Source organism: Barbus barbus, assembly GCF_936440315.1.
Source record: "Barbus barbus genome assembly, chromosome: 5".
In the NCBI taxonomy this organism is placed as follows: Eukaryota; Metazoa; Chordata; class Actinopteri; order Cypriniformes; family Cyprinidae; genus Barbus; species Barbus barbus.
In genome coordinates this window covers 9,996,189-10,009,244 of record NC_136733.1, presented here as the reverse complement: position 1 = coordinate 10,009,244, position 13,056 = coordinate 9,996,189, and the positions used below count along the sequence as shown (strand labels likewise).

At 36.3% G+C, this 13,056-nt stretch overlaps 1 protein-coding gene across 2 annotated transcripts in view; it reads right to left on the bottom strand.

Moving 5' to 3' along the window:
• The window catches only part of LOC306870469 (CAP-Gly domain-containing linker protein 1-like), a 42,350-nt gene extending 30,399 nt beyond the window's left edge, over window positions 1–11,951 (bottom strand). For both annotated transcript variants that reach the window (XM_079417769.1, XM_079417770.1), the window contains exons 1-5: window positions 11,797–11,951; window positions 6,870–7,095; window positions 4,434–4,933; window positions 1,362–1,486; window positions 1,059–1,275 (exon numbers count right to left, since the gene is read on the bottom strand). In XM_079417769.1, the coding sequence (XP_079273895.1) occupies window positions 1,059–1,275; window positions 1,362–1,486; window positions 4,434–4,933; window positions 6,870–6,960 (933 nt within the window). In that variant the 5' untranslated portion in view covers window positions 6,961–7,095; window positions 11,797–11,951. The remainder of the gene's footprint in view (window positions 1–1,058; window positions 1,276–1,361; window positions 1,487–4,433; window positions 4,934–6,869; window positions 7,096–11,796) is intronic.
• Between the last annotated feature and the right edge of the window lie 1,105 nt (window positions 11,952–13,056).

Sequence of the window (13,056 nt, the reverse complement as noted above, 5' to 3'; positions counted from 1 at the left end):
TGCCGTGTGACAGCCACTCAGAGAACCATATATCAGACGTTTAAACAAATATGGCTTTAAAATGCATAATTTCAGTGCACAAGACTTGATAATCAAAACCAAACAGATGTTTTTGGCACAATATCTGAGATATAAGCTGTAAAGGCACAGCTCTATTCTGGAAAAGGGGGCAGGGAGCAGCAGCTCATTTGCATTTAAAGAAACATGCACAAAAACAGTGCATTTCTGCTTCCATTAAAAATAATAGGCATTTTCAAAATGATATAAATGATCTATGGAGTATTTTGAGCTGACACATTCTGGGGACCCCTGAGACTTAGATTACATCTTGTAAAAAGGGGCATAAAAGGTGCCCTTTAATAGCAAGGTTTTTTATTTTTTTTTATGTAATAACATTCCCTGAGGTCCACATAACTTTGGTAAGATTTTTACATTAAAGCAGTCATCATTTAGAAATAAATGGCCATTTTCTACCTTTGACCCTCTGGTTTGAAAACATCTCCAATGATAAAGAAAGGTTTAATGAAAATGTTTACAGAAAAAGCTATTCTGAATTTTGGGATTTTTTGCACATAAGATATAGTTAGTATGCTTTACAGAAATTTAGGAATGGATTCATAGAAAACAACCAATTTGATGCTGGTATGCATGGATAAAGTGTCAAAACGTCCATTTTATATCCAGTGCATTTTAGATCAAGCCTTATTTGGGTAGAAAGCAGGCATTTGCCTAGGAAAGCTATTTGTAAGCTGGTCCCTGAAATGCTGCACACTAAAACAGTGCAACAGATCAGCTAATTTATTAATGTGACTCTGCTATCAAAACATTGCCCTATTTGTTTGAGACCTGGCTTGTCAACTGGCTCAATCAAACGCTTGAGTTCGCCAAACACTAATGTTTGCCAAAAAATAGCTGATGGAAAAACAGTCTGGGAAATGATTTTGCAGTTGCATTTTGGTGCTGCAAATATCCCAGAAATGACACATTTTGGCCCTGTTAAGCATGCTAAAGTTATGTAACCAAAGACATGCATGCATATGAGGAGGAAAGTAACTCACCAGTCCTGTTCGGCTTGGCTTGCAACTAGCAGATGAGGCCACAGAGCTCATGGAGCTGATGGAGGAGGCACTGGGGCTGCGTTTCAGTCCTGATGGTGTGGCCGCTGTCTTCCGCACAGTGGTCTTTGCCTTGGCTGGGGTAGTGGAGGGAAAGCCTATACGGGTCACCTTGTGCACTGGTGCAAACAGACCATACTTGGGCTGACACTCGAAATACCTGATGATGCACAAATCATTAATGAAAAACTCTAGGCATTCTGATTTACCTTTTTGGATAGATGGTAAATGTACAGGTCACAGTACCTGGTTCCAGCCACAGCACCATCGTTCTTTCCCAAGGGCTCATCCAGCTCAACTCCACACCAATCACCCTTGGCAAAATCGGTTTCGCCTAAGAAACGCACTACACCAGCTTTTGTGCCAGCAACCTAAAATATGTGAAGAAAACAAGGACTTAACATGCATTCCGACACACAGGATTCCTAAACAGTGAAATATGTGTAACAGCAGCGTCACTGTAACAGCCTAACAATTCACTGGTATAATGTTTCGCGGGCTAATACTTTGTTTATTCTGATTGATATTAAGAGGCTCATCGTCACTTATTTTTATTATGAAGCCTGTATTTAGAAAGCAATATACAGGCATTATAATGCATACATAACATGAGAACATGAGAAGCAAGTAAACCTATAAAATATCCTTTATTTTGATTTAGTTTTTATTTTACAATTATATTATACGGCTGCACAACTTTGACAAAAAATAAATTGTGATTATTTTATCATATACTCCTATTTGAACTCTCACATTCCATTTCATATGAGGCTTCTCATATTGCTACTGCTGAGAAATTGAGACGCAAAGCCCAACAGACTCTGCTGCTAGGTGAAACCGAGTGTTCACACTTGGGTTCACTTTTCACAAGAACCAGCTAACACTACACATTACAATACAAATATTTATCTTGAATGCTTCAGTTTCAAATATTCAAACCTTCTAGGTTTTAACAAGCCAAATCCTTAAGCTTTTACACTACCGATCAAAGATTTTTTTAATGATTTTTAAAAAGACGTCTCTTATGCTTCAGTGTCACATGATCCTTTAGAAAACTTTCTAATATGCAGATTTGGCATCAATATTGAAAACAACTGCATGCCTAATATTTTTGGAAAACATACTTTTTTTCCAGATTCTTTGATAAAAAGAACATTCAAAAGAACTACTTTTATTTGAAATAAAACATTTTCCAAAAATGAAACATTTCTTTACTGTCACTTTAGAAGAATTTAATGTGTCCTTATTGAATAAAGGTATTCATTTATCTTATTTTTTACTTATATTTTTAATTTAAAAAAATAAAAAATAAAAAACATTAGCATGATTTCTGAAGGATCATGTGAAACTGAAGCAGGGTTCTGAACCGGTTCAAGGAACGAAAACCGGACATTTTGACTGGAACAGGACCAGAAACAGAAACGAAATAAAATTTTACAGTTCCGAACAGAATCGAAAATTTAAAATGACCATTAACCGGTTAATAACGTTATTTTATCGTTCCATTTAATATTTGAAATTTGCTGTCAACCAATCAGGAATTCAAGTAGTACAGACAATGCAAACGTGATGCTGACGCATCCAGAGAGTGAAATGCCTGCCCGTGCTCAGCTGTGAACTCTAGTCGCAATGGCAATGAATTCTGCTACCATCTGTTTTAATGGGAGGTAGCAAAATCTGACAGGGTAGCATAAATCGTCAGAACGTTAGAGTTTATCCGACGACAGTGTAAGATGGATTCGACAGATCTTACACACCTGTGGTGCTTCTGTGAACGGAGAAAACACAATAAAACTATAGGCTTACATAAAAAGGAATATATATGCCTATACACTAAATATATTTCACGTAAATCATTGACAGATTAACAAAACGAAAGAAAAAAAAAAAAAATGCTACGGTTCATTGTGACGCATTCCAATGTTCTCAGAAAGGAAAACGACACGGCAGAAAGTAGTTCTCTTTATTTTGCAAAAGCTTTAGTTTTATTTGTTTTGCACAGCTTGACAGTTTTGAATGATGTCTTGCATCTGTATAACCAACCAGCGTTGGGTATGGCCATATCGTGCTGGCGCCTCACGCGCACAAATACACATATTTTTGTGACATTGCAGCCATTTCATTATCAAAATAAAATACAGTTAAAGGAACGCATAAAACGTTACAGTGCTCCGTTGTCCAATCTGTTGCATTCAGCGTGACCACCGCCTCACTGTGCTGTTATTGCCGATGTGAAGGATGATGTTTTACGTCGATGAAAGTAAAAGCCAATAAATAATATTTTAGTATACATCGAGAATATGGAAACATTTGGATTGACGTTTTTATTCTTAAATTTCGAGGATTTGTTGTGGAGAGAAACTAATAACTGTGTTTATAATGTTTGTAAACATTTTTGATTTACCGGCATTTTAGCCTACGTCATTTCTGAATAATATCCTAATAAAATGTGATGCGGCTTAGCCTTTAACCGTTATTTTTTCTACGCGAACCAGTTTCGGAGCGGTAATAATACAGAGGAACGGAGGAACAGAAACGTTAAAAATATTGATTCTGTTCGGAGTGAACCGATTGACTTTTTTTTCCGTTTTCAAGCCCTGAACTGAAGACTGGAGTAATGAAGCTGAAAAAATATATAAAATTAAGAAAACAGTTCTTTTAAATTGTTGTAATATTTCACATTATTACTGCTTTGTATTTACTGATCAAATAAATGGACCCTTGGTGTGCATAAAATATATGTTTTAAAAAACATAAAATCTTAATGATTCCAATCTTTTGACAAGTAGTTTAAAAGCTTGAGGAAACACAAATTCAAGATAAATATTTGTACTGTAGCTTGCAATGTTATATAACTATTGTAGATTATTCAGATGATACAACTCAAATTTTATTTATAAATGCATTATATGCCTTAAAAAAATGTCCTTATAATGCATTATAAATACTGTACATGCTTCATAGAAATGGACTGCAATCTCTCAATTAATCATAAAACATGCATAAATAATGAGTATAAAAGAAATTGTAAAATGTTGTTTAAATAACGCCATAAATCACTGGTTCTCAGTTCCAATCCTGGGACCCCCCTCTGTGCAGCACATTTTGTACATCTCCCTTATTTAACACCTGATTCAGATCATCAGCTTTAAGAAGAGAGATCCATGAACTGAACTGAGTGTGTCAGATAAGAGAGACATACAAAATGTGCAGAGCAGGACTGGAATTGAGAACCACTGCTTTAAATGACAACAATCTTAAATCCCTGAATTAGCCTAACTTGACACACAATAATGCTATAGATCACAACACTCTCACCAGCACTCGATCGTTGATCTTTAGCTCCCGTTCACCTTTCTTGACCGAGCCAGTCTCTGACAGATTGGACACCGACTCGCTCTTTGACCGCACCAGGTCTGAGGCTGGTGTAGCCGTTTTAGTGGGTGAAGCTGGTTTCTTGGTTGAAGCAGACACTGATGTAGTGGAGGGTGTGGGTGATGCAGCACGGGACGGAGGAGCCGTTGTTGTGCCATCCGCCTCACCTTCTGTGTACGAAAGCTTGGACGGCCGTGTGAAAATACCCGTCAATGGCTCACACTGAAAATAGCGCACACCTGACACTGAACCATCGTTTTTCCCAATTGGCTCGTCAAGTACAATTCCAGCCCACTGGCCCGGGGCAAACTGGGTCTCTCCTAAAAACTGAATGACGCCTGACTTGTTGCCATTAACCCAGACACGATCCCCGATCTTGAACTGCTCTCCTGCATCTTGGGCTTCGGCTGGAGATTTGTCACTTTGTGTTGGTTTAGCGGCACCTGTTTAAAAGGAAGGAAAGAAATAGGCTTTGTTCAAAATTCCAATTACCACAATGCACTTACTGATTCTGTACTTAATATACAAACTGTCATTATTAATAAATAATTGAATTAAAAAACTTAGAATAACATAGGCTGCTTTTATCTTTGACCTGATTTCATTAGTGAAATGGGTCACTGCAAGTCTGGTTTACCTAACAAGTCCTTTATTCGTTTTAGACAGCCATATGACTGCAGAAAAAAATTGTTACAATAACCTGAGATTTGAAATTACACAAACAAGGAAGTAAAGTGAACCTTAAAGGGTTAGTTCACCCAAAAATGAATAAAAGAACTACTTCGGAAACAGTAAAGACCAAATTGCTCTGTTTGCTGTGGAGTCAAGACATTTACAAATATGATTAAAAGATGAATATGAGACAAAACTACAGAATGTCACATTTTATTATTGGGTGATTCAACACATAGATGTTTTACCAGCTAAGAAGTTCAGCACTTTTAGAGTTTCATCCCTCTATCTGATGTGAGCATAAGTATTGGAGCAGTTGCCTCACAGGTCTTTCTAAGTGATCAGCTGTGTCCCGTTTCATTAATTCTTCAGATATTAAAAGCAGGGAATGTGTCGTATCAGTTATATCCATTACTCTTGCATTCTGAATCCTGCATTCGATGATGACACACAAACCAGGATGAAGATGAGGGAGCTGACTTTGAGAGAAAAGCAAGCAATTTGGATGCTAAAAGAAAAGAGGAAGTCAGTTAGAGCTCTAGCAAAAACAAAGGGCATGGAGAAATCAAGAGTTTGGAAACCACCAGCGACACTAGCAACCAACAACGACCTGATCAGCTGAGAAAACAACAGTAGTTGATGACAGACAAATCATAAAATCTGTGAAAATTAATCCTAAAAGACGTGTCTGTAAAATCACCAACAACTTCCAGAAAGCTCAGGAGACTTTGACACAGAATTACAGATGCTACACAGCAAGATGCAAACCTCTGACCAGCACCAAAAATAGAAAGGCAAGATTAGAGTTTGCAAAAAAGCACAAAGGTGAGCCAGAAGAGTTTTGGAACTGTGTTTATGGACCGATGAGACAAAGATGAACCTTTATCTAAGTGATGGGAAAGCAAAAATGTGGAGAAAAAAAGGGAACTGCAATGATCCCAAGCATACAGCCTCATCTGTAAAGCATGGTGGAGGTGGTGTCATGGCATGGGCATGCATGGCTATCTCTGGAACAGGCCCTCTCAACTTTACTGATGACTTAATGTATGATGACAGTAGCAGAATGAATTTGGAAGGATATAAAACCATCTTGCCTACCAATATTCAAGAAAATGCCACCATATCCTTATTACATCAGGACAATGACCCAAAACACCCTGCCAATTCAGTCAAGGAATTTATAAGGGCAAAGAAATGGAAAGTCTTAGATTGCCCAAGTCAATCTCCAAATTTAAATCCGACTGAGCATGAATTTCACCAGCTGAAGCGGAGAGTAAAGGCAGAAACTCCCCAAAACAAGCAACAATTGGAATTGGCTGCATTAAAGGCTGGGAAAAGTATTTCAAAGGATAAGACCAAGAGTCTGGTGATGTCTATGGGTCACAGACTCACTGCTGTGATTGTGCGCAAGGGATCTGCAACTAAATAATAGCTTTTAATCTTTTATATCTGCCTTATGTTCAACTGTCCCAATACTTATGCTCACATGAATGAGTGGGATGAACTCTAAAAGTGCTGTTCTTTTTATTTGGTAAAATGTGTTGAAACGGCTAATAATAAAATGTGACATTCTGTAGTTTTGTCTCATGTTCATCTTTTAATCATATTTGCAAATGCCTTGACTCCACAGCCAACAGAGCAATTTTGTCTTTACTGTTCCAATACTTATGGAGGGCACTGTATATAGTAAAAAGAGATGGCTCTTACCTACAGAAGGAGACGTCTTCGTGACCCCAGCATTGGCTGTTCTGCCAATTTTGCTGGGCGCTTTGAGTCCACTGGGTTTTGATGTGCTCATTGTTGCTCTGAAATGGTCTGTCTATACTTGCACGTTTCCTCTCCAATAAACATTGACTGTTGAGTTTGTAGCAACAATGTAGGAAAAAGTAAAAAAGAAAAAAAAATTATTTAAAAAAAGTGAAGGACAAAGTGTCTGCGGAGAGAAAGAAAAGAGAAATATATCAGCGTATTATGATACAGTGTGCATAATATAGGCAAGGATGTGTCTTGCTTTCTACCGTTTCAGTCATTTCATGCCAACACATTGTTTTATTGGTATGTTGGTGGAGTTGAGTGTAAAGTGTAAAGCCTATTTCACACTGCACACATAAGCAATAAGTAACAGCAAACTTCAGATGTGCTGACACAGTGTTTTCTTCTGCGCAACAAAGCTAATTCTATACAGAAAGTAAGTCCTACACAAGTATTTATATTAAGTAAAGGCCTTCATATATAAAGCGCTCATCAAGAATTAGCCAATAAAAAGTACTTAGTGAGCTTGTGCGGAGATAAAGTGAGTGACACTTCAGTGATTCACAGAGCTGGGAATCAATTCCAAATAGAATCGTTTCCAAGGCACTGGGATCAAGAATTGATTCAATCAAAGAAAATCGACTCCTCTTTTAAGAGCCTTTTTTTATTTTGTCACTTGTTCTTTCAGACAATTCATTTAAACAATTGCAGCCCTTCCTTTGCACTGATTGTTGTATAATGATGTCATTGACATCAAATTATTATGTATGTCTATCGCACTGAAATATTCAAATTAAGCCATGTGCAAATGCATATGACTGATTAATTAATTCACTTGAGTTAATGAGGTTTGTTGTCACCGTTTCATTCTGTGACTGACAAATATTCATTAGCCAGATTTAAATGTGGGAGTGAATTCACCAAATAATTCTTTTGAGAGTCATTCTTGAAATTGCTTGGTAATGGTTTCACCGGGGTGCATAGTTGAAAACAGTTTGAACCTTATTGTAGAATTTGCTGTATTCCACTTCAACTGTAACACCATTTCCAATGTAATAATTATCTTTTGTGGTTGCCTTTCACAAGCATTAATGGCAATAAGTGAAAAGACAGTTGAAATAAACCAGTTGGAACAAACAACCAGTAAAAAGTCAAATGGCAATTTGTGAATGACTGTGAATGAAAATCTTCTTTTCTACTCAAAATATATAAAAACAAATATTGTTTTTCTTTCATTAGACTCAAAAATGGTTTAAGTAACCTCTACTAAACCGCTATGAGATGGACTGACCCATAAACGAAGTAATTCAAATGCCATATCTTTACTTACGGCAGATTATCATGGTTTAGATGAGTGCAAAAAATAACAACACGGTGCAAAGATGCTGAAATAATCCTGACCGAGTGAAATGACATGATAACTTGGCTACACATACTCCTGATCACACATGCTGCACATGTGATTGAGATCATCCGAAAGGAGAAAAGCTGCAAGTACTTAGAGACTAATTCTCTGATGAACGTAAATATAGCACAATTTATTATCCGGGAAATTCCACTGATTCATTTTTTTTTTCCAGCTACTTGCCAATAATATATCAGCCACAGATATATTGTATCATGATACATCATGCAACTCTAATTTACAAAAGTCTGCAAAAATATTTAATGTGCTGCTACATAGTTTGAATTGCTTACAATAAAATCCACTTGGGAAAGCGACAGGAAAATTTACATCATTTTTGTGGACACGTTCTTAACTAAACAAAAAGTAAAGGCCCTCTTTAAGCTTTACACAAAAAAAATATATTTAAGACAAATATCAATAATGCAATTATGCATTTTTACTACTCCACTAGATTGAATTACATTTTTTAAATAATAACAAGTCTAATATTTTAATAATAATAATTGCTATTATTAGAATTAAAACAATAACACAAAAACAATAAAAACGGACTGAATTCCTATAAACAACAGTGTAAACAACAACTGAGTCCAAGTAGAAAGTCAATCCAAAGACATTTTTCACGGCTGAATTTAATCACTGAAAGAGGTCAGAGTTGGTTCTTGTACAGACTGAACTTTTTAAAAAAAATACTATTTCTATTGGAGGCAGAGTGTAATCTTTTGTTATCTTTGCTTGGATATTTTAGCAGCAATGTCATATATTTTATATGAGATTAAATGTGAGATGTCAAATTAAATCCAAAAACTCTGCACATGACTTATTGCTGCAATCAATAAAGTGGTACAAGTCCAAACCACTACTGTATATTTCTGTAAAATACGACAGTTATTGTCTAGTCCTCAGTTCTTCGAGTTAAGATGAAGAAAATCCTAAATTGGACAATTTAACACTGATATTTATAAGACAATTAATATTCAGTAATAATGTCCATTTACTTGCATGGACACTCTTGGATGAGAATGAATTTTGAACTGAATTGAGCATAATAATGATACTATTGCCTTCCACAGATCAGCTTTACAGCTGAATTGAACTTGTTTCATAATTGATGTATAAAGCGCTATATAAATAAATGTGGCTTGGCACTGTTTTTCATATGCTATATACAGAGACCCAAACTTAAGGAACATGAAATAATGGATTGTTGCGTGCACAAAAGCATGGGCTTCCCTTAATATTCAATTCTTTGTCTTAAAGAACTTAGAAGAGCAGTTCACCCAAAATAATCTGCTGTTAATGTATTTACCCTCCAGCCATCCAATATGTAGATGACTTCCTTTCTTCGGTAGAGACTGCTTTTTTGACTCTCAAAGTGACGGCACCCCTTGACTTGCATAATATGAATCACCAAGGACCATGAATTCAGCTAAAAATCATCTTTAGTCGCTACTGAAGAAAGAAAGTCACCTACATTTTGGATGTCAAGAGGGCGAGTATATTAACAGCAAAATTAAATTTTTGGCCGAACTATCCCTTAAATAATGTCAATAAAAGTGCACTGAAATGATCAACATTAAAAAAAATTAAATGTGCAAATAAATGTACAACCCACTTTTTATTAATTGTCTGTAACTACCGGTACTACTAGTTTTTAAATGAATCATTTAATACAATCGTGTACATGCCCATCATGAAGGGATTTAAAATACCTTCATGTAATTACATCAGTAACTAATCTCTGTAATTACATCAATAATTACACTGTTGAGCCTATCCCTACCTTTTAACCCGAACTAAACCACCAAACCTGTAACATCTCCCACCTCAATAGCAGCAGGAGTTTTGCACTACAACGAGAGCAAGTAGCCTACATAGTATCCAGTGTTGGGGGTAATGCATTACAAGTAACGTGAGTTACGTAATCAGATTACTTTTTTCAAGTAACTTGTAAAGTAACGCATTACTTTTTAATTTAAAAGAAAATATCTTGAGTTACTTTTTCAAAAAAGTAATACCAGTTACTTTGTTTTCTCATTTATTGACTGACAAGTCTCCTGTCCCGTGTTGGGAGAAATCAGAAGTACAGAGGCGTTGTGTGCGCTGTGAGAACATGATGCTACTGTAGTTCTAGACTAAATGTGAATTCATTCATCTCACTCGCGCAAAAAAAAAAAAAAAAGATTTAGTATTCATCAAAATGAATTCAAACAGTGAAACGCAAACTCAAATATGACTCAAACCTGCAGTAATTAAATGTTAAATAACACAAATGTATCTAGTCTCATTTTATTAACCAATGTCTTTCCTGCTGACCTTTGATGATCCAGTTCAACCATACTAATAAACAAAAATTACTTTAGATAAACTAAGAATTGTGCATCATTGTTTTTTTTAATTGCCGAAGAGTGTTGAACCTTCTTCTCCTGCGTTACTCTTCCGTCAGCCTGAGGTTTATTCATTACACTTTATGGTGTGAAAGGGCTTTTGCATTTGCTTTAAATAGAACTTCTTAATATTAAAACCCAACAATCAAGCACTGCTCATATTTAAAATGTAACGCGAAAGTAACAAATTACTTTCCATAGATTCAGTTTTGACAATATCTTACTCTTAACCAAAACAAGTTCCCAGTTAAAACACTGAATACAGAAAACACTGACCAACATGACAAACTTCAGCAAACACTAATAACTCGTTCAAGCAATCAAATATTTCATTTTGCAGTGGCAATGAAAAATGGAAAAGCTACTTAAAAGTTGAATATTGTCCTCGAATTATTTTATTCTGGCATCAAATCTAGACCAGCATTATAATCACGCGCCACATCTGGGGCTTCAAAATCTGAGCCGATTTACCCTACAGCTTGACCAATGAGAGCCCAAAACAACGACCCAATATGAAGAACAGGATATCATTTACAAAACCTTTAAATAAACTATAGGTTTGACTACGAATACGTGGCAGTTGCGACCTTAAAGCCCAAAATGAGTAGCTTTAATGAGTTAAGATAGTTTTCCAATAACATTTTTACGGAGTTCAGAAAAAGTTTAAAGAATCCCACAAAAAAAATAAAATAAACCACGTCACAAAAACTAACCCGATATATTTTGGCATCACATGACCTTTCCATTCAAGTAAGTTACACGCAAGTTTCAATGCGCGAGGAACATGGAGAAAGTTAACAGTTAACGTTAGTCCTTATGACGACTTTCCGCAACGTCACATCTTGACTAATCGAACCAAAATAGAGAGCCGCAGTCAATAAAACCGCAGTGCTAGCCACCGCACATCTATCATCAACGCGTTTACCCCACAAATCTAACAAAGGTAACTTATCTAAGGTTAGCGAGTGCTGGCCGAGGGCCGAGGAGAGGAGCAACCTGTATTAGATGGGAAATTCTGACTAAGCAACTCCTGGCGATCCACGCCACCCTCTCATCTGAGCACTTAACCCAGCGACCGCGTGCTCACCTGCTGGCTCTGGCCGCGTAGTGCTGCTAAAAATGAATTGCGCCGGGATTCTCTTCTATCTTACTTAGCTTGACGCCCGCGTTGGTTGAGGATTTAACCTGGTGCGTTCAAGCACCCACTTCACTAGTGACACGAGTGGCGTAATGACGTCCACTGTCTCTGCTCCGCCCAGGCCAACGGGAACCTGAAGAGGAGGGCAGATGAAAAAAGCAAACATCAAAATGAAACCGAGGATGATGTTATTTTATTCCTAGACTTCTATAAAGCTTTTGATATGTTAGAGCATTCCTTTTTTATTTTTTTAAGTGTTTACAAATGTATGGGTCTGGCGAGAAGTTTTGTTTCAGTTATTTTACACAAATACTACCAACAGGTAGCCTACTTCACCTAGATTTGATATCAAGAGGGGAGTTCAACAAGGCTGCCCCGTCTCACCTTCATTGTTTATTTTGGCTACAGAGATGTTATTAAAAATTCAAAACTTGAAAGATTAAACGTGTTTGGACAATAAATTGTGATTAGTCAATTGGCTGACAGTACCACATTATTCTTAAAAAATCTTGATCAGATTCCTAAAGTAATTGAGATAGTAGGCTAAATTATTTTTCAAAATTTTCAGGTTTAAATGTCCCCTTAAAACTGCATTTAATATCCCAATCAAGTCAAGTGTTAAATATTTAGGCATAGGCCTACATGTCTAAAGATGAGATGGGATGATGGGAAAACAAAATGTTTGCGACAGATGGAATCAATGACTAATGGTCAAGTAACCTCTTCTAAACCGCTATGAGATGGGCTGACCCATAAACGACTAATGAAAACCTTGATGCATGGATGGTTTGGCTAGGTGTATCTATCCTGCATCTTGTCTTTCTAGTATTTATTTTTATTTATTTAGTCATTTAGCAGACGCTTTTATCCAAAGCGACTTACAAATGAGGACATAAGAAGCAATCAAAACCAACAAAAGAGCAACAACGTGCAAGTGCTATTACAAGTCTTGGTTAGCCTAACGCAGTACAGATAATTATTATTATTATTTAATTTAATTTTTTTATTTTTGTTAATAAAAAGACATATAGATCAAATAAAATGAGAATAGAGAGTGCTAGAGTTAGAGGGCCTAAAGATGGAACAGATGAGTTTTTAGTTTTTAATGGAGCTATTAATACCATCTTTACCAAGCTTTATATGGAGGAAACGTGTGCATTTTAAGAGAGCACAACTTATACAGGTGGTTTACAAGCCTTTGATTTTTCT